The 27,308-nt window shown below is 37.4% G+C and overlaps 1 protein-coding gene across 3 annotated transcripts in view; it reads right to left on the bottom strand.

Annotated features, from left to right (window-relative positions):
* Tnpo (transportin 1) overlaps positions 1-27,308 on the bottom strand; it is a 563,147-nt gene that overhangs the window by 17,303 nt on the left and 518,536 nt on the right. For all 3 annotated transcript variants that reach the window (XM_090372882.1, XM_090372884.1, XM_090372883.1), the window contains one exon: positions 4,864-5,038. In XM_090372882.1, the coding sequence (XP_090229008.1) occupies positions 4,864-5,038 (175 nt within the window). The remainder of the gene's footprint in view (positions 1-4,863; positions 5,039-27,308) is intronic.

Raw genomic sequence — 27,308 nt, 5'->3', positions numbered from 1 at the left:
TGCTTAGCAGCTCTCAACGAGTAATTCAATATATAGTAATACCAAAGTCCACCATAGTTCCCTTTCCTGTAATTACACTCCTCAATGTTTCCTTTTGATCACTCCTAGTTTTTAGTTCCTGAACTGCTTGGTGAAAACAGCCAGAGATATCTGAACTCTCCTCTCTAACATGTTGAAATAAACAGCAGTCATCTGGTTGGTTCAAGAAATCAAGTCACCCATTATGATGCACTTGCCTTTGCACACCCACTCAAATTGCTTTAAGAAATTTTTATTGTGCTCTTCAGAATCTTATTAAAATTAAATCAGAAACTGATACATTATAAGAAGAATTTGAATCACTGAAGAAATGGGTGCTTGCCCCAGAAACAAATTGAACTGGAAGCTCATCAGGGACCCAAGTATCTCGTGACCTGCTAAGTGATGCACCCTAGATTCTGGTCCCAGAAAAGAATAGTCAAATGCATATTGCTCTGGTTGAAGGAGATTTAATTTTATTGGGAGACTACTGTCAAGGCAATGGGTAACGTTTTTTGTAATAAAGACAGGCAGACCAGAACCAGGGTGTGTTTGATGGGAGCAACAACTGATGATGTTTCCAACAGATTGTCTGATTTTAAGCGGAGTAAAAGAGAGCATCATTATGTAAGTGAGGACTAACAATATTAAACGAACACAACCTGGCCAATTATTAGATAAATATAGGACCATGCTGGGAAAAAAAAAAAAAAAGAAGTAAACGAGTAAGGGCTGAACGAATATGTGTCTGCAATTCTGCACAGATAGGATAGAAGGAATTATGTACTGAAAACCTTCTGGATTAAAGCAAGACTTGAAAGAACATGAAAGGCTTTGGGGGGGGGGTTATCAGCATGGCCTATACATGTAGGTAGAAGGAAACTATTTTGTAGAAATGGTATTGATTTGAACAAAGGTGGTAGGATTTTTGCCAGTATCATTGAGGATATTGGCCTGGGGCTTATGCTGTACCAGCCAAAAAAAAAAATTTCTGAGTTACCCTCAGAGAGAGAGAGAGAGAGAGAGAGAGAGAGAGAGTCAGAAGTAGAAGGGAATCACCAAGAAAGAGAAGAATGATGATATCCCGCTAAGGACCCTGGGTGTGCCAAGCCCATACTCACAAGATGTGAGTCCCTGGAGACAATAAAATGGTTGAACAAATGGTTGGGTAGACAACTAATGCTGACATAACAGGGATAACAGAACATGGTGTCAACTGGAGATGATGAGTTCCATTGTGGTATGTATTATGTATTTAGGAAAGATAGAAGGGGTGGTGGGATCATGCTTCTTATCAAAAGTGGCCTGAGAGCAAAAAGAGCTTTTCCTGAGTAAGAAGTTACGTCTGCCAGCACAGAATATGTGTGGTGATTCGGTAATGGTATAATGAGAGTGGGAGTAATCTACAAACCAGAAGATTGTGAACAGTATGACGACAGTCTCTACATGAGACTGTCAATTAGACTGTCAATTCCAATCAATTAGGGACTTCAATCTGCCCCTAATTGATTGGAATAAGTGGTGAGGGAAACTTACAATATGGAACAAAATTTTTAAATAAAGTAGATTTGTACCATCATATTAGAGAAAATACTATGGAGTAAGAATATTCTTGACCTCATCATTATTCATGAATCAGATGACATCAGTTGGCCTAAAGTACAGGAACCATTGGAAGGCAGTGATCACGTGATCATCAATGTAAGATGAGTTTTAATTTCAGAAGAAGGAATTATGACAGTTTACAGTACTATATGGCATCAATTAATGGGAAGATTGCAGAGGGAGTACGAATACATTTAAATTATGGAACACCATTAAAGAAAAAAAATCACAGAAGTCATGAATGTAGTCAATCACATAAGTCATATACCACTCACAAAATGTTGCATGAGGAAAATGCCAGGATAGATGAACAAGCTGGCCAGTCCAACAGAGCATAGAAAGACAGCATAGGAAAGTTAGAGAGTCATTAAAAGTACTAAAGCCTACAACAGCTACAAGCTGAGTATGAGAAAGCACTGTCTAAGAGGGCAAAAAATAGGGACGAGGATATTTTCATGCATGTGAATACAAGAAGAAAACGAAACAGATTGGACTGTTGTGCACTGGGTGTGGGAAAGCCTTGATACCCAGACGATGTTGCTGATGGATTGAATAAGTACTTCATATCAGTCTTTACTGACGAAAGACCCTTTATGCTGAGAAGAGGCTGTGCAAGAAAGGCTGAGACATATGAAATTAGTGATTTTGAAATTACAGACGATGGTTTATTAAAAAAACTTTCAAGCCTAAAGGCAAGTAAGGCTCCTGAAGATGACAACATATAGACAATAATTTTGAAGGAGGCCAGAGACTGTACTGAATCATTGAGGTTAATTATAAGAGCATCTTCGGGCACTTGGGAGATTTTCTTTTGGACTGGAGAAGTGCCAATGTATCGCCAATGCATAAAGACAATTCTAAGAGTGAAGTTGGTAACTGCAGACCAGTTAGTCTGACTTCAATTGTAGAGAAAGTCTTAAGAGAGCAATCCAAAGACATTTAGGAAGAAATGGCATTCTGATGGCTACACAGTATGGTTTTGTTAAGAAGAAAATCATGTTAAACTAACCTAATAAACTATTTTGATGAGCTGGAGGTAGGGAACAATTTCGACAGAGTTTATTTAGATTTTAGCAAAGCATTTGACTCAGTACCTCACAAGAGGTTAACTATATAAGAAGAAACATGTTGGGATTACTGGAAAGATTCTATGAGGGGTTGGAAGATGGCTGCAGGGCAGAAGGCAGAGAGTTTTGATCAAAGGCTATTCTTCAGATTGGTGTGATATCAGAAGTGGAGACCCCAAGGATTGATCCTTGGATCACTGCTGTTTTTGATTTTCATAAATGACATTAACAAAGAGATAAAGAACATGACATCAAAATTTGTAGATGGTGTAAAATTGGGAGGTGTAAAACTCCTAGCATTGGTGTACACGCAAGTATACATGCACCTGTTTCTATTCTTAGCTACCCTAACACAACCCATGTGTTTACTTGTACCGCAATGACTTCCAGCAGTCTCTGAAATATCCTGCATCTTGTTTTTCAGGCTTCTGCTCATTCCAATAGAAGCAGTGCAAGAATCTCTTTCACCTCTGCCAGTGGCTACTGTTAATCTATTAGTCTTTGTCTCCCCCCAAGCTAGCAGTTTTCCGACCCACCTAACACTGCCTCGATAGCATCAGCAAATATTCTTGCACCCTTTCTATTTAAGTGTATCCCATCCCTGTAGAAGCAATCTCTCCTGTTAACAAGTACAGTCCAGGCTGAAAAAAATTCTACCCCTTGAGCCTTGAACAATCTTTCCAGGGCCGAATTGATCGACAAGGCTCTCATCATATACTCCCTCCTATCGTGTCTGGGCAGAATTGCAGACACTTTCAAATTCAACCCTACTTCACGGCTTTTTTTCAACAGTGACCTGTACTTGTTAAGCAATTCCGCTGGTCTCCTACTCTTAATATCATCAGTGCTAACGTGTACAACTATATCACCTTTTGTGCCCTTAAAAGATGATATCCGCTCTACAACGTCATCAACCTTTGCCCCTGGCAGACATACCCTGGTCCTGTTCCACCTATCCTTTTTACAAAGCATGTTCCCCGTTTCCCTGACAATAGAGTCACCAACAACTACTAGTTCCTGTGGGACCAGCGCATTCTGCCTTGGGGGTTGCCTCTGTGTTGCAAGATGACCAAGTGCAAGCTCTGGCGTTAATGTGGGCAGCTGAGAGCCTGATGGCCCCTCAATTTATTTCCTTCGAGGGCATCCACCCTGTCCTTCAAGGTCTCATATAGGCCCATAACAACGCTGAGTTGTCGCCTAATTTCCTTGCACTCCTTGCATCGTGCACACATATGTTGTACTAGGTAGTTGGCTGGGCCACTGAGCTGCAGCTGATGGCTGCCACAGGGCCAATGCTCATTGCAAAACATATGAAATTGCACAGGCACATCAGCACAAACACTGTACCACTGACATGTGTAAACATTCACCTGGCCTGATGAATCCTGTTTCCAAATCTATCATGCTGATTGGTGTATCCATATTTGGAGAAAGCAACACGAGGACCAGTTTCTGGAGGTACTGTTGGTGTATGGCAAGGTGGAGCCAGTGGCATTATGGTTTGGATACCATTTCTGTGGTATGTGCTGGGTCCTCTGAACCCTACCTTTCTATCATTGCTGATCCAGCACGCCCCCTCACCCGCAATGACAGTATATTCAGACAACTCCGGTGCCTATGAACAAAACAACACAGCATGCTATAAGTCCTGGCAGGTTGCTAACTCATTTCAGGAACATGACAATTATCTGTCTTCTTGTGACCACCAAACTTACCCAATATCAACCCAACTGAGCATGTTTGGGACCTGGATACAATGTGCAATGCATGGGTAGCACTATCACAGGACAACCTGCTATCCCTTGTGGAATCTGTGCCAAGGTGTATACAGGTTGTATTAAAGACAAGAAATGTCCCAACGAGGTATTAGGTAGTGTTGCTAATGCAAGGCCAACTCAGCCCATATAATTTGCTTGTCTCATTAGGATCCCTAGCATTATATGGGTCTAGCATTATATGAGTCCTTTAGTCTAGAAGCTTGAAAAATACGAATAAGTTTTTTACCTTTCATATTTGTATTCACCATAAAAAAAATAATAAATAAAATACTATAACTAGAAAATCAAAAACATCAAGCATGCATGGTAAGCGCTTTTATGTGAGGCTTAGATCTTTTCAAGTCATCTTTGCAATTTGTCACTTCTAAATAACAGAATATAAAACTTATCAATACCTCATTAAACAGATGCTTTAGATCAGGCTTTGGATTCACCCAAGAAGCAACAGCATCACAAAAGAATATGAAATCTTGTACTACACCACCTGGATTTACTCGTATCATACTGCATATACCTCTGAAGGCAGAGTCCTTCTCTTCATTGTCTCGAATATTCCTCAGTGAAGTGCACCTTTTGTATTATTCAATAAATATCACAACATAAGTAATTTTGGATAAATTTTAAGATGTGAAAACAGTTTAATTTATTATACAGAAATTTTTATTAAATTAGAAAAGGAATTAAAAATAAATGGTTACACTACCAACATTAATAGTAAAGCAATTTTTATATATGGCATGGTCAATAATGTAACATTCAATGGTACAAATGACAAAATTTCTAAATATAAGGTCATATTTTTAACTCTATAAGCTCTCAAAACATAATAACATCTGAAATATCGAAATATTAAATTACTCAAATTTAACCTACATATAGAGTCACACAGTATAAGATTACATGATTTTATATTATACTCTTCCTAATGAACCAAAAAAAAAAAAAAAAAAAAAACTATAAAAATTATTTATTATAGTGCAATATGTTGTCAATTTGAGTATATACTTTCTCACCAAGTTCATCACCAAATTCAAATATTTTGGCAAATATACTTTATTTTTTCCCATAAAAGTTGTTTTTTTTTCCATATCCACCTAACATTTATGGCAATAAAAGCATTTGCATGCAATTCCTATTAATATATTATTTGTCAGCTTAATTAACTTATACTAGCAGCTAACAACAGTATTTAAGAATAAAATAGTATCAAAACTCCTCACTAAAATGATTCTTACAGTTATCAGTTACATATAAAAATTTCTTTCAACATTAAGAAAAAAAAAATCTTTAAGATGCTGAAGTCATGAAAACAATGAAAATTTTCTTAAAAACATATATTCCTAGAACAGTCTCTATAACAGTGGTTCCAAACAGACACTCCAGAGAGGAGGGAGAGAGTTAGGCTCTTAGTTAAGAAGTATATTAAATCTAAAGACAGTACATCCAGTTGACATTTATGACCTGTGCAATGTTAAGTCAGTTTGGTGTGATATAAGCACTGTGAAAACAAAATTGAGAGTAGTAGCATGTTATAGGCCCAATGACTGTGTAATAAATAACTATACAGAGAAAGTGAGTGGGCTAGTAAATCAGAATGGGGGATTTTAACTGTAACTTGTGGATTGGTCACTCACACACTAGCAAAATTTTTGTCGATTTATTGGATAACTGTTTACTACAGCAGCATAGAAAGGCAAGAAAAGGAAACAACACTTTTGATATGATTATTAGCAGCGATTCTTTATGCATTAAAAATCTGCAAATAAAAGATCCACTGAGTCCCAGGACCACAGTTTATTGATGTGGGATTTACTTAAAGACATAACTACTGTCAAGAGTAAACGGAAGGACTTTTGCTTTCATAAGGGTGACTACAGTTGCCTCACACAGTTTTTAAATTTTATACAGTGGGACCATCTGATACCAACAACAAATTCTAAATGGGAAGTATTCAGGAAAGTAAAGGTAGAAGCTACTGGGCTTTTCCTTTTCCTACCAACTAAGAAATACTGTTTCAGGTTTAGACCTAAATAGATGTCAGATGAGACTGTGACAGAAAAAAAAAAAAAAAAAAAATGGCATGGGATGCATCTAAATTACCAGGTAATACAGAAACTATGGCAGATTACAAAACAAAACTATACAATGACAACTGCTGACTGTACAAACTCTGGTTACATCACTAGAAGTGGTGGGGAAAGCTCCGAGAGCAGAGTATAAAAGACATAGGTACAAAATTCTAAGTTCTTTATTTTTCAATATATTCACCCCAAATTTTAATACACTTATTGTATTTAATCTGCAAACAGATTAAATCTTCAAAAGATATCCTTCGGTTTGAACATCAAACCAGGATTCTACAGCTGGTTTTAGCTTTCTTCATTTTAAAAATGAGTTTCACAAACACGAGACGAGGTTTCTGAGCAAATAATAGTCACCTGGAACTCTACAGGGGATGGTTTAATTATTAAAATCCATATTCGTGAATTTTAGTCTTTGCAACCTGGGCTTTGTGCACGGGAGCATTATCGTGGAGAGGCAAAACCCAATGACCTAACTTTAATCATATTTTCCCAAACTGCAGCTTTTAACTTTAGCATAAGGGTGACATAATACTCCTTTGTTATTATGGTTTTAGGTGCAAAATAATCACATCAACAACAATCCTTTTGTGTCCCAAAAAACTGAAACCAGCTCTTTTCCAGGTGATGGTTAGGTTTCAAACTTTATCAGAGTTAGAGATCCCTTGTGCTTCCAAATGCAGTTTCTAATTTGAATTCAGGATCATAAAAATGTAACCCAATTTCATTGCTAAATGGGATAAAAAATAAATCTCTCTGGATTAGCAAAAATTTTAAATTTTATTTAGATGATGCCACTGTCTGATGTTTGTCATGAAAAGAGACATTTCTGGAAACATTTTGCATGAACTTTGGTCATTCCCAAGTGCTGATGTATTATTCTTAAAATGCTTCCGCAAGAAGAAATGTTAAGTACTTTTTTCAAGTTCACACTTGAATTCTTGTTTTCTAAATTTTTTCTTTTTGACCACTTCTTCTATAATCCAGACCCTGCAAAGAACTGAAGGGAAGTCATGGTTTTAAACATTGGCTGTGAGAGGAAGCTGATAATGTAGCTTTTCAGTAAATTAAAGCATTCCTCTGTTTTTTACACTCACCCCCATTTCACAATGTATATCAGATTCTGCATGTATTAAGTTTTAATGTAGCTGTAAACATTTTTTCTATACTGTAGAAATAAATTTTTTTTCATATTCTTGTATATTGTCTATATTCTCTGAATTACAGCATGCAGTAATATATAATCATGCTATTGGAAAACAACTGTGTTTATTCATATCTTGTGGTAACAATTTTTGTACAGGTGTGCTGTGAAATCGATACATAGGAAACATTATTAATACAATATTTATTCCCATAACATTCTCGTTTATACAAGTTAAATCTTGTTCCCTTTCAAAAGAGATCAGCATCCCGTGTTAATTAATATGTTAACAAAATACAGTTAATATGTATTACAAATTTAGTGTTTTTGCCATGAATATGGGGGGAAGGAGGCAAGATCCATTAGTTTTGCATGAAATACAAGGGGAGCTAAAATGCAAGTTGGATAATTTAACACTACAACTGTGGGTATCAGCGTAATAACATAGATGTTTTATTTATACTGAAGGGTGACCACATATGGTCAGAGGAGTTTACAAAAGAGAGGGGGGGGGGAATACAAGAATATCATTGCATTTTATATCATGTGGGCTTTAATCACAATCACTCAAGTGCATGCACTTAAAATTATTTTGTGCAGGTGAGATTTTTTTAAAATATTTTTGACCACTTTATTTTTTTAGAAAAGTGAACATTCAGTTTACCACTGTCCAAGAGGTATACAAAACAAAAATGAATGAGTTATGCTTGAATACTAAACTCAAAATCACAGATGAATTTGATAAGATGGATTGCATCAAAACAGAAATTGTAAAGCAATTTAACATTCCTCTACCAGCATTATCAATAGTGTTAAAACACTGGAAATAAACAGAAGACTCTTCTTAGGCTGGAATGGTTGGAACAATTAGAGCTGTCGGCTGTGAAATCAACTCAATGCAACCTAAGTTGAAATGAAAAATTAATCATTGGCCAGTGATTATATTTAACATGCTTGACATAAGTGCTTACAATGCATTTGTTTTTTTGGAGAGAAATTAATCCAGGGTGGAAAAAGAATCTTTTGCATCAGAATATTCATAGAAGAATTAGGAAAGTCACTGATAACACCATATATTACCCTGGGGTAAAAAATAAACCCAGAACTGATCTGGGTTTGTAAGGGGTCTCCAAGAAACATCAGTATCGAGATCACTTGCTGCTACCAGTAAACAAGCCCAGCGCAAATTTTGCCCATCAAGTTGTGACAACAAAGCTATGACATGCTGCATGTGCAATAAGTATTTGTGTAAAGTTCATGTCACATATTATTGCCCTACCTGCAAAAATTAATGTCTGTTGTTTTTATCATTTCGGAGTCAAAATTTTTGTTTGTTCACTAATTACAAGCATTTTCTACCTTAATATTAATATAATGTATCTCCTTATACAGACTGTTCTGTTTTTATATAATAAAATACAATACTTTGCATAATGTTTTCATTTCCTAGCAAAAACTTATAGAGGAACTATATCAGTTCTATATGACCCGACGAATATAAGTGTATAGTGGATATAAGAAAAACAGCAGGGTTAAAAAAACAAAACATCTTCATCTTGCTTGATATCTGTGGTGAATCTGGAGGAGCTGATAAAAAGAAAAACCCTAGATTGGTTGGAGCCTGTGTAACCAATTCTTGGCAGCTATGAAACATTTTCACATGGATTAGACAGAAGTGTTTATCAATTTTATTCACTAGCTATTAATACAATAGGGGAAAACTGAGCAAACAAAGTGTGACTGTGTTGTTGTGAACCAAATCAGATGGCACTGCAAAGTTTCACCACACACACCATACCACCACACCACGCCTTCTTGGGTGTTTTGATCAAATTTCAAAATGGATTTTGAATTTGGATAAAAGAATGCTCATGCAGAAAATGAAAATTCTTATTGAATGCTCTTTAAAGTCCTCTGACCAGTTTGGTTTTCATCTAGAGTGTGGAATTGGGGAGCCCTTGGTTGAACTTCTTTCCCAGACAAATGCACAAATGCAAATATAAACAAATGTAAATGTAAATAAATATAAAATGTAAACAAATGCACATTTAAATATGATATGGCTATTTTTGTAGATTTCTTTGGAGCCTTTGACTCCCTCTGGTAGGACAGTTTTTTTGCTCGCCACAGGGCTGCTCAATGCTCCTCACGACTCTACAACTTAACCTGCAACTATTTTCTCCTCCATTCTATCCAAGTCATTTTTGGTACTCAGTAACTTAGTCATTCTGTCTCTTGAGGATGCCCACAAGTTTCAGTGCTTGGTCCACTCATCTGGGATTTGTTTATAGATGAGTGGCATCTCCATTCAACTCCCAATGCTTCTAAAATAGCATATGCCGATGATGTAATGCTTCTTATCCTTGGTAATTCTCGTTCTTCTTGGAAAGTACTGTCAACAGCATCATGAATGACCTGTTCTCTTGGTCTGTTACTAATACACTTACCATTACTCCTGATAAGACAGCTTCTTTATCTTAAGGGCAATTTTCAGGCCACCGACTGTTAAGCTTTTTGGTCTCCCCCCCCCATGACTGACTCACATTCTTGGGTATTATTATAGATCTTAAGTTAAACTTCTAGAAACATGTCTCGCACCTTCATGATAAAATAGTCAAATATACTTCTATGCTTGTCCGTCTGTTGCATCAATCCTGGAATATTAACCACCGTACCCTTCATCTTTTGTACAAAGTGGTGTTTGTTCCAATTTGTACCTATGGTACTAACAAGGTTATTATACAAGATAAACTCTTCTCTATCCAAAGCCATATGCTCTTAATGATGAGTTGTTCCTGTTGCTCTGTCTCGACAGCTGCGCTACAGGCTTTAAACAGTTGCCTACCTCTGGACCTCCAAATTGGCCAAGCCATTTCCGTTGAATTTTTAGACATACTTGTTAATATCCACCGCAATCCTAAAACTGAAAAACCTGTTGCTGGAACCACCTAGTTCAACTCTGACAAGATCGGTAGTCTTTCAAAGGTATGGTCACAAGAAAGTTCACTCCATCCGTGTCCCTTGCCATACAAAAGTCTGTTCTAAAATGGTTCAGTCCACACGTTTATTCTTCTAACTGGCCATGGTTCCCATAGTGCCAAACTTGCTATGTGTAACCTGTCTGATTCTACCTGCTGTAACTGTGGCAGCCCAGAAGACTGGCAGCATGTTCTTTTCACTAGTCCATATTACTTTGATCTTTGTCTGTCTGCTGTCTGCCATTTTCTCCAGGCAATGAGGTGTCTCACTTGGACTCCAAAGAAAAATTTAATCTTTTGCAAGATTTTGCACATAAAACCTTTACCAGATGTGGATAATTCACCAGTAGTGCTCAATTCTAGGAACTACTCCTATTCTGGCTTTACCTCCAATCCAGGCCATCACCTCTATCGATGCCATTTTGTGATACCATTGCCATCGTTTAGCTCAAGTACCATCTTCACCCCACCACCTTCGACTTGGACAGTCGCTAATCTTACTTGTGACTCTGAACGATATTACTGTTTTCCTGTCTTCTATCTTCTGCTGGTCTTAGGCTGCTCCTGAGGTGGGATCATCTGATAACACAGGTTATCCTATGTGGAATCTTTATCTCTTTCCTACATCCCCTTTTAGTTCATGTCTTTTCCTTTTGTTTGCTTTTTTTGTTTGTTTGCATCAAGTGTTTGCTTTTTAATTTTTATTCTTCCTCCTTTTACTGATATTCTTTCCTCTATTGTACTTCTCATTGCTGGCACTAGTCTTAACTGGTGTGGGACTTTTATTTTATTTTAATTCATTTATTTGCTTATTTTTATCTTTTTTTTTTCTGATTTTTTTTTGTAGTTTGCTGTCAGTTCCTTATTTCTATTATTTTTATTTTATTTTTCTTAATTTTATTTTATTTCATTTATTTATTTTTATTTTTAATTTTTTAAATTCCTTTTATTTGTATAATTTTATTACTTTACTATTTAATTTGCTCATATTTTGACATTCAGTACATGACACTTGGGCATCTCAGTAGCCAGGTGGGAAGGAGCAGCAGTGCGTAGCACACGCTTCTTGATTAGACCAGGGTTCGAGCCCATCACCACCAAATACGGAGGATGCGGAAAGGTCAGGGAATGACCACCGCATATCCCGGAGTAATATGGCCTTAGTTGCTAATGCTCCTAAAAACCAAATAACAAACAAACATGACACTTGAGGTTTGCTGTGGTTTGCGCTCAGTTGTGGACCACCTCCTTGTGGCATAGACAGGTATCATGACGCACCTTACTGGTGCCTGTTGCTTCCTAATAATAGTCTCCAAAAAAAAAAAAAAAACTAAACAACATAACAAATACATTATTATTATCATTAGACAAATGGTACAAGGAAGCCTGAGGCTTTTGCTGCACCAGCCGAAAAAAAAAAAAAAAATTTCTGCGTTACCCTGTGTGTGTGTGTGAAAGAGAGAGAGAAGTAGAAGGGAATCACCCAAGGCAGAGAAGAATAATATACAGCTCAGGACCCTGGGTGTATCAAGCCCATACTCACCAGATGTGAGCCATGGTACAAACATAGCATTACACACATTTCGACCTTTCTGCAGAGTTTCTGTATCGTCCGGTGTAACACGGCAGAGTTGAACTAGTGTTTGGGAGCCACCTTACATAAGACATCATACGATATCTTATGTAAGGTAGTTCAGGATCTACATGATCCTGAATCACTATACTAGATGGCAATTGGGATGCTCCAGTTGTCAAATACTAGGCTGCTCTTTCTGCTTCCAACCACAACAAGTTTCATTCACCAACTGGATCAGGGTATCATTCATAACTTGAAGTCTACAAATCCCACTTTGTGCAATGTAAATCTTGAAGGTAAAACCGATTTGCTCCAAAAATGGAATATGTTAAATATCCTTTGAAACATCATTATTGCTTGCTATGGCATTTCTCTTAATGTCGTGATAAACTGTGTTGCCAAAATGGCTTTATCAAGGATGAAGATCGACCACCAGAAGGTGAATCTGATCATCAAGTGAATGATTTTTTTTTTTTTGGTAGTTGCTGGCACATCAGCTTCTGTGGCCATAATGCACCTCCCAAGGTTTTTGCAGTACTTTGATCCAAGCCCAAGGCGGGATTCGAACCCGCGACCTTTGGGTTGCCAGGCAGGCACTTTACCCACCCGGCTAGCCCAGTCGGCTCAAGTGAATGAATGGGTGGAACTCAGAAGATGAATGAACCTTCAGGAAGAATTTCAAAACAATGGTCAGTTATACCACAGAGGATCGACTAAACACATGGTAGGCTGACAATAATGAAGTTTATAATAACGAAGAGGTTATACAAGATGACAAAGAACCTGTGCACACATTACCTAACAAATTCAATGCCCAAAATGCAATGAATTCACTGACTGAAAATGTAGCTTGCAGTGACGTTAGCAGTAAAATACTAGTAACCTTTGATCAAATCTGTGCTTTTGTTAAGGATGGTCATAAAGCAAAAACTGTGTAGAACAAGTTGGTGTGTTTTTTAATGTTTTGTAATGCTCTTGAATTAAGTTAATGTTGCATATAAGTTAACCAGTGTATTAACTCACGAACAAGTATTAATATGATTTTTAAATTCATTTCTAGCCTAATTTTTATTGTTTACATTGAAAATTATAAAAGCACCTTTTACTGCTCATTTAATCCTTCATTAAATCCAACGCTTATGAATTCTTAATATTTATTATAGAAAACCTTGATTGTTTTAATTAATATTTACCTAAAATAAAATTAAGGGCTAAAGCCTCAAACCACAGAATTTACTAGACATACAGCTTAGTGCAATGCGTCAGTTCTGTATGTTACATAGTAAATCACTGAAGTGTGAAATGGCATTATTTTCATTACATCTCATAATGTGAATACCTTCACAACAAGCTGCCTGTCACTGTACTATTTCAAAACAACTCTCCCCCAGCAGTGAAAATTATTGTTACTTATTCAACAATATGTAACAATTATAAGAATAAGTAACAATAGTCTTTTCAGGAGAAGCATTACTTATTTGGAGTAGTACAATAACAGGCAACTCGTTGTGAAGGTATTCACAATATGAGATGTAATCAAAACGATTCCATTTCACCAACTTCAGTGATTTACTACATACAGAACTGATGCATCTCTAAGTTAACTCTTTACAGCATCAAATGTTTTATGATTTGGTACTCACTGAATTGGAAATTTTTCGGTGTATCTGCAAATAACACTACAGAATTAAAATCATCTCAGTTAACTTGGCAAAAGTAAACAGATTTGTAGTGTCTCACAATATCAGTATACCAATGCCATACTGTAAAACAAGGTAGTTGTTGTGAAAAACAAGACAAATAACAGATGCGTTGATGTTGTTAGTACCCATTCATCCACACTGGTTACTCACACTTGAGTAACTGGCATGGTTCATGTAGCATAACAACACTATTCACATACGCATTAACATGTTCTATGCTATTTAAAGACATTTTACACAGCCGTATTTTTAACTTTAAGTGGTTTTGTAGTATATATCTCAGAAATAGACTTGAGACATGTTTATAGGGACTTTTTTAAGCTATAGAATTGGCAACTACATTTGCTCTGTGCAGTTTTGAAACACTTGTATAGGTGCATACTTGTGATTCTTAACAAGCAAGTGATTAAGAAGCATGCTGCAGCACTCTGGGGACTGCAAGTGAGTTTCTTAACCTTTATGTTTTCTATTCTACTCTAGATTATTCTATTCAAACTAATGAAAATTGCTCTTTAGGTGTGTCGTGTGGGCAATGTTTTTCACTCAAAGAGTGCCTCAAGTGGCAAAAGTTGAGAATCACTGCTCTAATCCCCACCAACTGCAGATTCAAGATAGAATAGTTTTGTAATTTGTACAGCAAAATTTTGAAAATCTGATTTTTTTTTTTTTTTTTTATCCTTGTATTATATTCATTTGAGTCCAGTCTCCTTAGAAAAAATTTTTTATGACAATTATTGGTCTCGCTTTCCATAGACCATGGAGGTGGGGATCTAGTTAACAACACAGGTACACAATTTGTTTGTGCTCTACTCACTCACTCAATAGTGCATTCATAGTAAAATATATACAGTGCTGTATGTGGATGTGTTGCCAAACCCTTTGTATCTTTCTGTGTTTTTGACTAACAAAGTAATTTTATGAACAGGGCAAGGAAAGTTATAAAACAGAAATAGATGATACAAGTACTTCAAAGACTTCATCATTTTTATGTTACAGAAATCAAAAATGAAGTTTATTGGTTTTTACTCATATATCTTTATTGACATATTTATTATCTCCTCTTCCAACCCTCTATTTTCTATGGAAACTTATTCTTGTCAACAGAAATGCTGCAAAATGTAGCACTTTGTAGGAACATATCTTCTCTGACTGGCAATTCTTTTCTTGTATTTTTTTTTTTTTTTCTTTTTATAAATGTAACCTTGCCTTAACCATGATGCAAATACTAATAAGTGCAAAATAATACTGTTTATGGACATATAATAAATTTGCTTTCACTTTAGATTTCATATTAAGAGTGTTAAGACAAAAATGAACTAATCGTAATCGAAGATCGACCTTGAGGAAAACACCTATTTAATGCTTTACTGACCATTATGTCTAGCCAAAAAAAAAAAAAAAAAAAAAACAGCACAACTTGCACTGGAAGAGTGCCCACACAGCAGAACACACTGGAACAAATTGACATTTAAAAGGATTTAACAATACAAAACTTTGAGAGTGACCAAGAGTTAAGTAAATTGTAACCAGAGTCTGGTACAAGAGTTCCCACATAACTGTCAAAGAATTTTCAGCTCCCATGGATAAGTTTTGAAAAATTTTGTCATTTTATTGACCTAATTGCCATATTAAATCGCATTTGATAAATAGCTTTATAGTTCTAGTCACAATCATTACTTTATTTTTTAATTCAGCTGGAATTTGTAGACATAATATGTAAGCCAGAGGCAAAAGCATTATTCACTCTAATAATGCTGTAAAGCAGATATCATCTTTTAAGGCATAAAAGGTGATATTATTGTACATGTTGGCACTAATGAATTAGGAGGAAGAGGAGGTCAGAGGACTTAATAAGTAAGTCATCTGAAAGGGCAATCTTGGGAAAAAGTCACCATGAGTTAGGATTGAATTTGAAAGTTGCTACAATTCTGCCAAGACACGATACTTGTTGGTACAAAGGGGTTTATACGTTGAGAGTCGTGTCCATCAATTTGGCAAGGAGAGTGTACACAGTTCGTGGGGTAGAATTTTTGTCGGTGTGGTCTCTGCTTGTTAACAGGAAAGACTGTTTTTACAGGGATGGGATACATTTAAACAGAATGGGTGCAAGACTATTTGCTGATGGTATCAAGCCAGTGAGAGGTGGTGGGTCAGAAAACTGCTAGATTGGGGAGATACACAGAATAACAGATTAAGCAGAGCCACAGGCAGAGGTGAAGTTGAATCAAGCATTGCTTCTATTGGCAAACGCAGCAGACTAGAAAGCAAGGTGTCAGGGATTTCAAGCGCTGCTCTGAGTCATCATGGAAGAAGTGAATACACGGGCTGTGTAGGGGTAACTAAGAGCAAGAACATTTGCATGTACACTAAAGCCAGGGGCATTGTAAATAAATTTGATGGATTTGAAGTACTGATTAAGTCATCAAATGCAGACAAGGTAGGGATATCAGAGATATGGTGCCACTCAGACATAAGTGATGATGAATTTGAGGAGTACAATGTATACAAGAAGGACAGACAGGCCAGGAGAGGTGTAGGGGTTATGCAGTTAGTTAAGAAGCATATTAAATCTAAGGCAGTGCATCTAGTCGACACAGGTGACCAGTGCAATGTTAAGCCAGTTTGGTGTGATATAAGTGCTGGGAAAACAAAAGTGAGAGTAGTAGCGCATTATAGGCCTAATAACTGTGATGAGAACATCAAACAGCAATATAGAGCGATAAAGTGTGCCAGTAAATCAAAATGTCTTATAATGGGGAATTATAGCTTTCTAGGTGTTGACTAGAATTTGTGGGCTGGTCACTCACACACTAGCAAGGCTTTTCCAGATTTCTTGGGTGACTGTTTTCTACAGTAGCATAATAGAGAGGCAACAAGAGGAAGCAGTACTCTTGATCTGGTTATCAGAAGTGATTCTACATGCATTAAGAAATTGCAGGAAAAAGCCTCTGGGTGGCAGTGATTGTCAGTGTACTAATGCACTGCCACAACTTACCCCAGACATAACTACAGTGGTCTCAGACAGTTTTTAAATTCTATGCAGTGGGACCAACTGGTGATATTACAAACAACAAATTCTAAATGGGAAGCATTCTGGGAAGTAATCATAGAAGCTACTAGACTTTACATACCAATGAAGAAATACTACTGAAGGTTTAGACCTAAATGGATGTCAGATGAACTATTCAGACAAGTGGTAGAGAAGAAAAGTGCATGAGATGCATATAAATTATCAGGTGATTCAAAAGCCTATGGTACATATAAATTACTCTGTAATGAACTCACAAAGGAAGTTTGCTAAAGCAGATTATGAAAAGTCGCTGGCAAAGAATACAAACAAAGACTTCCATTCTCATATTAACAGTAGAAGGAAGGGACTGAATCACATTCAGCACTTGACATTAATGGGTTAACTGTTGATAACCCTGGTCAGGTTGCAGGCAAATTGAATAGGTATTTTGCATTAACATTCATACAAGAGGAATTCTTCAGGGAAGGGGATGCCAAAAAGTTTATCAAACTAAAATGGGGAACTCAATGATATTGGCATTAGTAGAGGCATATGATGCAAGAAAGCAAGCTTATAAAGTTTGTCCAGTTCTTCCTTGAATTTATTTATGCTATCAACTTCCACAGCAATAGATTGAAGTTTGTTCCAACAATCGACTACCCGCTGGCTAAAAACAAATTTCTGCACATCTATTCTATTAAACAAGAGTCTTTCCTCAATTTGAAATTAGGCTCCCTCAGGTTCATAATCTGAGCAAGAGGAAGAATTACATTCGCACTGAGCCTGCTCAACCCATTCAAGGCCTTATACACCTCTATCAGATCACCTCACAAGTGACTAGTCTCCAAATGCTGCACTTTGCAGAACTTAAACCTCTCTTGGTAAGAGGACCCTTTTACCCCTTACCAACCTTGTTTCTCTTCTCTATACTCATTCTAGCAACTCTACATCCTTCCTAAAATGAGGCCTCCAGACCTGAATGCAGTACTCAAGGCGTGGCCTCGCCACTGCCTTATACAAAGGGATAGTCACCTCCTTATCCAATTTCTCCTCCACTTTGCTCTCAGTTATTACAAAATCATTAAGCTTCCTGTTACAGTTTAATAATCTTCTGTTCTCCACTTTCCTACAGAATTCCTCATTTGTGAATGTAGATGCAAAATACTCATTGTTTGTTTGTGAGCTATCTGAGCAGGATCAATAGACAAAACCACTGATATCAAATGGACTAACCTGATTCATCCCCCTCTTTCTAGAGTTAATAAACTGATAACATATAATGGATCACTTATATGCAAACTAATGATAACTGTTATGAAGGAGGAACATTCATGAGAATTAGCATTAGTAGAGGCATATGATTCAAGAAAGCAAGCTTAAACAGCATCAGCCAAGAAGAAAAAAAAAAAAAAAAAAAAAAAAAAGCAGCATGTGTACCCTGTATGCACAAAAGATGTGTTTTTTTTATGTGAAAACATGTATGGCAGCACTACAGTAAACCTGGTTTTTTTAGTGGTTTGTTCAAAACTTACTTACTTACTTACCTACACTACTTAGAAGGTTAATGTTGATAAAATCTTGAGAAGCTGATTTTATTATTAAAGTCTGCACTTTATTTTTGAATAATATTCTGCTTTTATTCTTGCATAATATTACTTATCTGCTGCTTACTCTACTGAATCAACATTAGTGACTGAGTTAGCATTGTTATCACCATTTAGAGAGTGATGTCTTTGTGTCATTTAAAATCTAACAGTCACTTAATAGGAAGTGATGTCAATTGCATCATTTCCGTAACCGTAGGAAAATTTCCTTACCAATCGATTTTACTCTAGCGCTGCCGCAGATATTTTCACATTATTAAAAAAAATAAAAATAAAAAACATTCCATTTCACCCATCCATTCACTCCAAATGTTTGTCTAGTTCTGCCTTGAACTTATTTAAGTTGTTGACCTCCACTACAACAGATGGAGGTTTATTCCAACTATCAACCACCCGCAGGCGAAAGGAGAATTTCAACACATCTATTCTACAATTGTTGTTCTTCAATTTGAATTTATGTCCCCCCAGGTGAATAATCTAAGCAAGAGGTAGAATCTCATTAGCATTAAGCTTGCTCAACCATTCAAGGCCTTATACACCTCGATTAGATCACCTCGCAGGTGCCTAGTCTCCAGAAGCTGCAATTTGCAGAACATAAGCATTTATTGGTAACACCAACCCTTTGAACACCAAGAATCACCAATCTTGTTGCCCTTCTCCGTACTCATTCCAGCAGCTCTACATCTTTCCTAAAATGAGGGCTCCAGAGCTGTATACAGTACTCAAGGTGTGGCCTGACAATTGCCTTATACTAGGGGACAATCATCCCCTTATCCCTGCTAACAAAATTCCTGTATATCATTGACAAGACACCATAGCTACTCTTGCAGCCTGTCTGCACTGCTCAGAAAACTTCATATCTGACTGCACAATTACAGGTCCTTTTCATTCTCCACTACCCTGAGTGTAGTATCACCCAGTTGATATGTTACTCTGGGGTTACTGATACCCTTATGCAGTACTTTACATTTGTCAATGTTAAACTTCCATTGCCACCTCTCTCAGCCCATCTGCTCAACTTTTCCAGATCCTGTTGCAGTAGCCTACTATGATTACTGTCATTAGCAACCTTGCCAACTTTCGTGTCGTCTAGAAACTTAGACATTAACCCTGATATACCATCATCAATATCATTGATAAATACTGATAACAACAATAGGCCCAACACTGAACCCTGCAGGACTCCACTAATAACATTAGTCCAGAAAGAGCAGTGTCCATTGATAATCACACTCTGTCTTCAATCATCCTTTTATCCATTGGCAACTTGCCCTTAATGCTATACTGCTCCATACTTTAAGTATTTTATGATGACTATTATGTAATAAAATATTGCTAATGCTTTTGCTTCTATCATAAGCAAACTTGTTTTCTTTGTTTGATTTTCTATCTCTCCAATTCTTTGTGTCTTGATCTAATGGATTTCATTACACCTTTGAGTTGCTCCTGCTATGAAAGTTTTTTTTTTTTTTCTTTGCGATCTTTCCAATTCTAGTTTTTTTTTTTTTTTTGGTAGTTGTTGGCGCATCAGCTTCTGTGGCCATACTGCACCTCCAAAGGTTTCTGCATTTTCTACTCTGATCCAAGCCCAAGGCGGGATTCGAACCCGCGACCTTTGGTTTGCCAGGCAGGCACTTTACCCACCTGGCTAGCCCGGTCGGCTCTAATTCTAGGCGTTGCCTTATTTAGGCCTGTAGCACATGAAACATCACATGTTCTTTCATTTCGCTCAAAATGTTTCACAATTTCATTTTTTTTTTTCATTTCTCTAACAGAGGCAGACTGGCCATAAGCCTTACCGGGGAACCACGGTGGGCCAGAGGCCAGAAGTGTGATTTTGGCCATAAACGTTAGTATGAGGCTGCTACAAGTTTTTCCGGGTATGAATTTTTGACACAGTCCACCTCTGTCTATCAATATTGCTTTTCTTTTTCTCTCTGAACCTGTAGTGTCTTCACCAGAATGCTTCCTTTTCACACCTTTTAAGTATTTTTCTCATTTTTAGGAAATAAAGCATAATTACAAAATGAGGATGCACACTTTATACACATAAACAAAGCTGCATCACAGTATCTAATCAAATTGGTCAGACAACATTTTCCCTTAACAAACCAATGCTGTGTCTGAACTACAACTGCAGTCTTGTCTAGATCAGTGTTTCTCAACCTTTTTTTTGTTTGCATATCCCCAAAGAACCACCACATTCTTATTTTTGTACCCCCATATATGCATGGGGGTACAAAAAAAATATAGATTTTTTTTTGTACCTAATCTATATTTAAAAAATCTATATTTTTTTTTTGTACAAAAAAAATATAGATTTTTTTTGTACTCCCATGATCTACTATATGATCTACTATATTTTACTACAATACAACACGCTTAAGTAAATAATCGGATAAATCATCAATTCTGATGAATCATCACTTAGCTTAATAACGGCAATAATGCAATTACTACAGAATATGGTTAAGCAAAAAATAACATACATAACACTTTTAAGTCTCCACATAGTTGCCATTCGTGATTGTGATATTTAATTTTCTCCAGAAGCCACTTTAGATTGTCATAGGTTTCTTTTAAGTAGACTGAATGAGCAACTGGCACAGCTGTGTACTTATCTCCATTATACAAGAGAACACCTTTTACACTAGTCTTAGAAGAGTCTATAAATAGTCTCCATTCACTAGGAACATATGATGGAGCTCCTAAGGCACTTATTAAACCAGCGATATCATTGAAATATATGAGAGGACCTTCTTGTGAAAAATACTGTATAAACTCCCTTTCACGATTTCTGTACCAAGAAAATGATGTATCTGGAGCAAATAAGTTCTTCACTTGAAGTTTGGATCCCAGAATTTCAGCAGCATACTTTGGAAGACCTAAGTCCCTTACTAAATCCCCTGGCATTCCTGAGGCTGCCCCTGGCATTCCTGCCGTGAAGGGTACATCCTTTTGTACACAATAAAGATTATATATAAATCGTTCAGTTCGACTTGCGTGAATTGCTATGGCATCAAAATATTTTCTGGTTGATAACATTCCTCTTCCCTAACCTCTTTAGCTTCTGCTTCGGTGGAAGAAGATGTGGACTCCAAAGTTTCTGGTGGAGGTTTTACAGGCAGATCTGGATATTTGATGTCCTTTTTATTTTTGAATTGTAACTTTTAACGTCACATACACAAAAGTAACATTCGGCATGGCTTACTGGCTCGCACCACACCACAGGAACAGCAAATGGCAAGCACACCTTTTTTACTTGACTCCATTTTCTAAGATGTTCGACACATTTATGGCATACTTTATGCGGTGCCCATGATTTATTTTGATCGCCTAGTTTTATGTCCAAGTATGCATAATATGATTTTTTTACAAAATCGGTAATATTTCGCCTCTGCTTTACAGGAAAAACACAACCACATATATAACAAAATATGTCGGGACTGTTTATACACTTTCTGGTTGCCATACTAAAAGAAAACTAACACACAATGAGAGCTCATGGCGGTTTTTACAGGAGTACTGTGACTGCATAAGGGATGTATCACTTATATAGGCTCTGTGGTTGAGTGGACTGTACAAACAAGTGAGTACATGCTCAGACAAGTTTAACACGTAACTACACACAGGACTCTCCCAGACTCCACTCGGAAAAATTCTGGGAATCACAGATGGGCCATCTACCTTCCTGGGTCAAAGTCGGCTACCTTGCAGTGTGTGTAGTTACGTATTAAACATGCACAATCTGTTGTATTTGAGGCAAATATTTGATATTGACTGCGAATATAGGGGTATAAAACTTGTAAACCACTACAGAAACTATAGTTATGTACACATTTGTGTATAATACCCAGGTAATAATTTGTTAATGAATTGTGAAAAATCTTTACGTGATAGAAACAAACGGACTTTGATTTAGTAATCAGTAAACATGCATAATTAACTGCCACATACATTTACTCTAAACCCAGATACACTGTAAACCAGCGTAATCTTTGAAGTACCTGTAATTAGAACACAGCACAGACTGTCTTTCTACTTGAGGCACAAATTCTTTGTGAATCCACAACCTGTTGTTAGCATTAGCATTAGTTGAGGCATATGATACAAGAAAGCAAGCTTATACAGTATCAGCAAAAAAAAAAAAAAAAAAAAACCCAAACTTTCCAATTCACCCATCCAGTCACTCCAAATGTTTGTCTAGTTCAGTCTTAAATTTATTTAAGCTATCAATTTCTACAACAACAGAAGGAAGTCTGATCCAGCAATCAACTACACGCCGCCTAAAGACAAACTTCCACACATCTATACTACAACTGCCTTTCCTCAATTTGAATCCATGCCCCTTCAGGTTCTTATTCTGGGCAAGAGGAATTGTCCTGTCAGCATTGAGCTTCCTCAACCCATTCAAGGTCTTATACACTTCAATCAAATCATCTCGCAGGTGCCTAGTCTCCAGATGCTGCAACTTGCAGAATTTAAGCCTCTCTTCGTAAGCGCACCCCTTTGTTTCTCTCACCAATCTTGTTGCCCTCCTCTGTACTCATTCTAGCAACTCTACATCCTTCCTAAATTGAAGCCTCCAGACCTGTACACAGTGCTCAAGGTGTGGCCTGACATTGCCTTATACAAATGGATAGTCACCTCCTTGTCTCTGCTAGCAAAATTCCTATATCATTGACAAAATTCCATGACTTGCTCTGGCAGGCCGTCTGCACTGCTCAGAGAACTTCATATCTGACTGCACAATTACCCTCAGGTATTTTTCAATTTCCACCTGCCTGTAAGTAGTACCATGCAGTTGGTATGTTTCTCTTGGGTTACTGCCACCCATATGCAGTACTTTGCATTTATAAATGTTGCCACTTGTCAGCCCATATGCCTAACTTTCTAGATCCTGTTGCAGTAGCATACTGTCTTTACTGTCATTATTGACAGTAAAGACATCTTTGTATCATCTGCAAACTTGGACATTAAGCCTGATATACCTTTATCGATATCATTGATAAATACACAAAACAACAATGGGTCCAGCACCAAACCCTGGGGGACTCCACTAATAACATTAGTCCACATAGCGCAGTGCCCATTTATTATCACTCTCTGACATCTCCAACTATCCCATTATCCATTGCAGCAACTTGCCCTTAATGCCATACACACTCCAATTTGCACTGCAGTCTTCCATATGAAACAGTGTCAAAAGCTTTCCTGAAATCCAAGCATATATGAAATCAAAATTATTGTTTGCATCCAGTTCCTTTGTGACCACATCGTAGTATCCAATCATACTGGTCAGACAAGACTTCCCCTTAACAAACCCATGCTGTGTCTGAATTATTACTGCAGTCTTGTCTAGGTGATCCTGTATGACCTCTTTAACCAGCGACTCCATTATTTTCCCCAGAACAGAAGTTAAACCAACAGGTCTATAATTATTTGTCACCCTTTGCACCCCCATTGTGAATTAGGGATACATTTGCAACACTCCAGTCTATGGGAACTCCCCCTGACTCTAAGGATGCTCCCATAATTATGGCTAAGGGTTTGCTTACTTCCCTTGCTACCTCCTTCAATAAAACTGGGTAGATTCCTTCTGCCCTGGGTGCCTTTTTTATGTTTAAATTCAACAATTTCTCCTTCTCTTTGCTCTCAGTTATTACAAAATCATTTACTTCCCTATTAGAGTTTGATAATCTTCTGGCATTCCTCTCCTTGAATAACTCTTCATGTGTGAATGTAGATGCAAAATACTCATTCAGTTTATCAGCTACTTGAGCATGATCATCAATAGTCGAACCATGTATGTTAAGTGGACCAATTTGATTAATCCTCTTCTTTCTAGAGTTTACATAACTAAAGAACTCTTTGCTGCTTTTCGCATTCTTTGCCAAAGATTTCTCGTAATGTGCATTTGCTTGCCTAACCTCCTTTGTGACTTGATTACAGACTAGCTTATATCTGCCATATAGGCTTCTGTTTCGCTTGATAATTTATATGCATCCCATGCATTTTTCTTCTCTGCCACGAGCCTCATTAATTCATCTGACGTCCATTTAGGCCTGAACTTTAAACAGTATTTCTTGGTTAGTATGAATAGTCTAATAGCCTTCAAATTAAGTCCCTGCAGGCTTCCCATTTAGAAAACACCATTGGTAACATCACCAGTTGATCCCACTGTATAGAATTTAAAAACAGTCTGAGACCACTGTAGTCATCTTTACTAAAACAAAAACCCTTCCCTTTACCCTTGATGGTAGTTACATCTTTAAGTAAATCCCACATCTGTATAATGTGGTCATTGTCACCTAGGGGTTCCTTTATCTGCAAATTCTTTATGCACGAGTCATCACTGCTCATAATCAGATCAACAGTATTACTCCCTCTGGATGCCCCTCAAACATGTTGCTGTAGGAAAAAATCCTCCAATAAATCGACAAAAGTCTTGCTGGCGTGCAAGTGACTAACACAAGTTCCTGTTAATATCTGGAAAGTTAAAATCTCCCATTACAAGCCATTCTGATTTATTGGCCCACTCTATTTCTCTGTACAAGAGTTTGTTGTATTCATCAGAGTCATTAAGCCCATAACACACTCCTACTGTCATTTTCCTTTTCCAAGTGTTTATGTCACACCAAACAGACTCAATATTGCACTGTCCATCCATGTCAACTGGATGCACTTTCTTAGATTTTATGCATTTCTTATCTAACAACATAACGTCTCCTCCCTTCCTACTCTGTCTATCCTTTCTGTACACATTGTACTCCCCAAATTCCAATTCTGCAATGCTCATATCTGTGTGAAACCAGGTCTCTGATATCCCAACAATATCTGCCTTTGATGCCTTGATCAGCACTTAAAATTCATTGTTGAAAAACATGATCAGCATTGTCATGATTCTGGACTTCTGGAAACAAAACGTTTTGGGTTGGTGATGATTTTGAGGGTCATTTGACCATCATTCTGTACAAATGATGGTCAAATGACCCTCAAATGACAATCCCTTACTACAATATCCTAAACTTTCATCCTCATTTCAAGAGGTTGATAGATCCCAACTTCTTGGATCATTGTAAATATCCTTATTCCATCTTTGAACCACTTATACCATTCAAACATATTGCTATGAGTTAATGTCTCATCACATAAACAGCTTTTAACATTTGATATTCATTCACTACTCCATTGCAAAATCACAACATGGAACTTTGGTGCTAGTAACAAAAATAGTTATTTGTAACCTGTCAGCCAACTGGACAATCTTTGTATCACCATATAGCATGGCAAGCTATAATTGTTGAATGCCAGCACTAAAAAATGGCAAGAGTTCTAAAATAACAATTCCACTTATACAAAGGGTACTAGGAAAGTTTTGCAATATGACGCAACAATGAATCACAGGAAGCTGCTTGTTGCTGCATGTTGAGACATGTTCATACATGCATAGTAGCCGCCGCGCCAAGTCGATGGGCTCAGTTATTCATTAGTAGTGAGAGTGTAAAGTGCTTGCGATGGCATCGTGGTCACGAAATGAGATAAGGACAGTTTTGCTGTATAATTTCGTGCGTGGTTTAACCATAGACCAGTGCTTAGAAGAAATGACTCTTGCACTAGATGATGATTGTCCACATCATACAACGATATTCAGGTGGTATAGAGAATTCCAAAGGGGAAATCTCACTCTGGAGGATTCTGAGAGGCCGGGAAGGCCACGAACGTCAGTTACGGAGGAAAACGTTACTGCTGTGAAGAAAATGCTTGACGAAAACAGGCGAGTGACCTACCAACAGATAGAGGATACTTTGGGCCTAAATGCACCAGCAATTCGTTCGATTCTGCAAGATCATTTGCACGAGAAGAAACTTTGTTCTCTCTGGGTGCCTCATCAACTGACTGAAGAGCAGATGACACGACGTGTGACTTGGTGCCGGGAGATGTTAAAAAAGTTTGATAAGGGACAATCTCGGTATGTGAACAACATCGTGACAGGTGACGAGACTTGGCTGTACTATTACGATCTGCCGACCAAGGCTCAAAACAAAGTTTGGGTCTTTGATGATGACGACACACCCGTAATTGTCAGAAAATCCCGATCTGTAAAGAAGAAAATGATAGCTGTATTTTTCAAATCGAGTGGAATTGTGGAACGTGTCGTTTTGGACACGCAGAAGACAGTCACAGCTAAGTGGTATACTGAACAATGCCTGCCTAAAGTCATTGGATCTATGAAGAACCTGCGGCCAAAGTCAAGAATGGACACCTGGTACCTCCATCACGATAATGCTGCAGCTCACCGCGCCAAAGCCTGCACCGAATGTTTGACCACGACAGGACTGAAACTTCTCGAGCACCCTCCCTACAGTCCAGACCTTGCTCCCTGCGACTTTGCACTGTTCCCGCATGTGAAAATGAAGCTAAAAGGGAGGCGGTTTTCCAGTGATGAGGACCTTCTACGGGCTTGGGACAACGAGTGTGCTTTACTCCCTAGTGAAACTTGGCAGAACTGGTTTAAAGATTGGTTTCGGAGGATGGAGAGGTATATTGAATGTAGAGGAAATTACTTTGAAAAAATTAAATAAACAAAGCTGTATTGCAAAACTTTCCTAGTACCCTTTGTACAATCAGCTGCTGCACAGAATGTAAAGCACACTAACAACAGTGAAATGGCAGTCAACCACCAGAATATTATAACCGAACTAAAACACTTCAAACTGAAACAATAAGATTTGAAAGCAAAA

Source organism: Mastigoproctus giganteus, chromosome 4, assembly GCF_048544385.1.
Source record: "Mastigoproctus giganteus isolate SK-2022 chromosome 4, ASM4854438v1, whole genome shotgun sequence".
Taxonomy (NCBI): Eukaryota; Metazoa; Arthropoda; class Arachnida; order Uropygi; family Thelyphonidae; genus Mastigoproctus; species Mastigoproctus giganteus.
The sequence above is the reverse complement of the archived record's forward strand: the minus strand, read 5'-3'. Positions and strand labels throughout refer to the sequence as shown.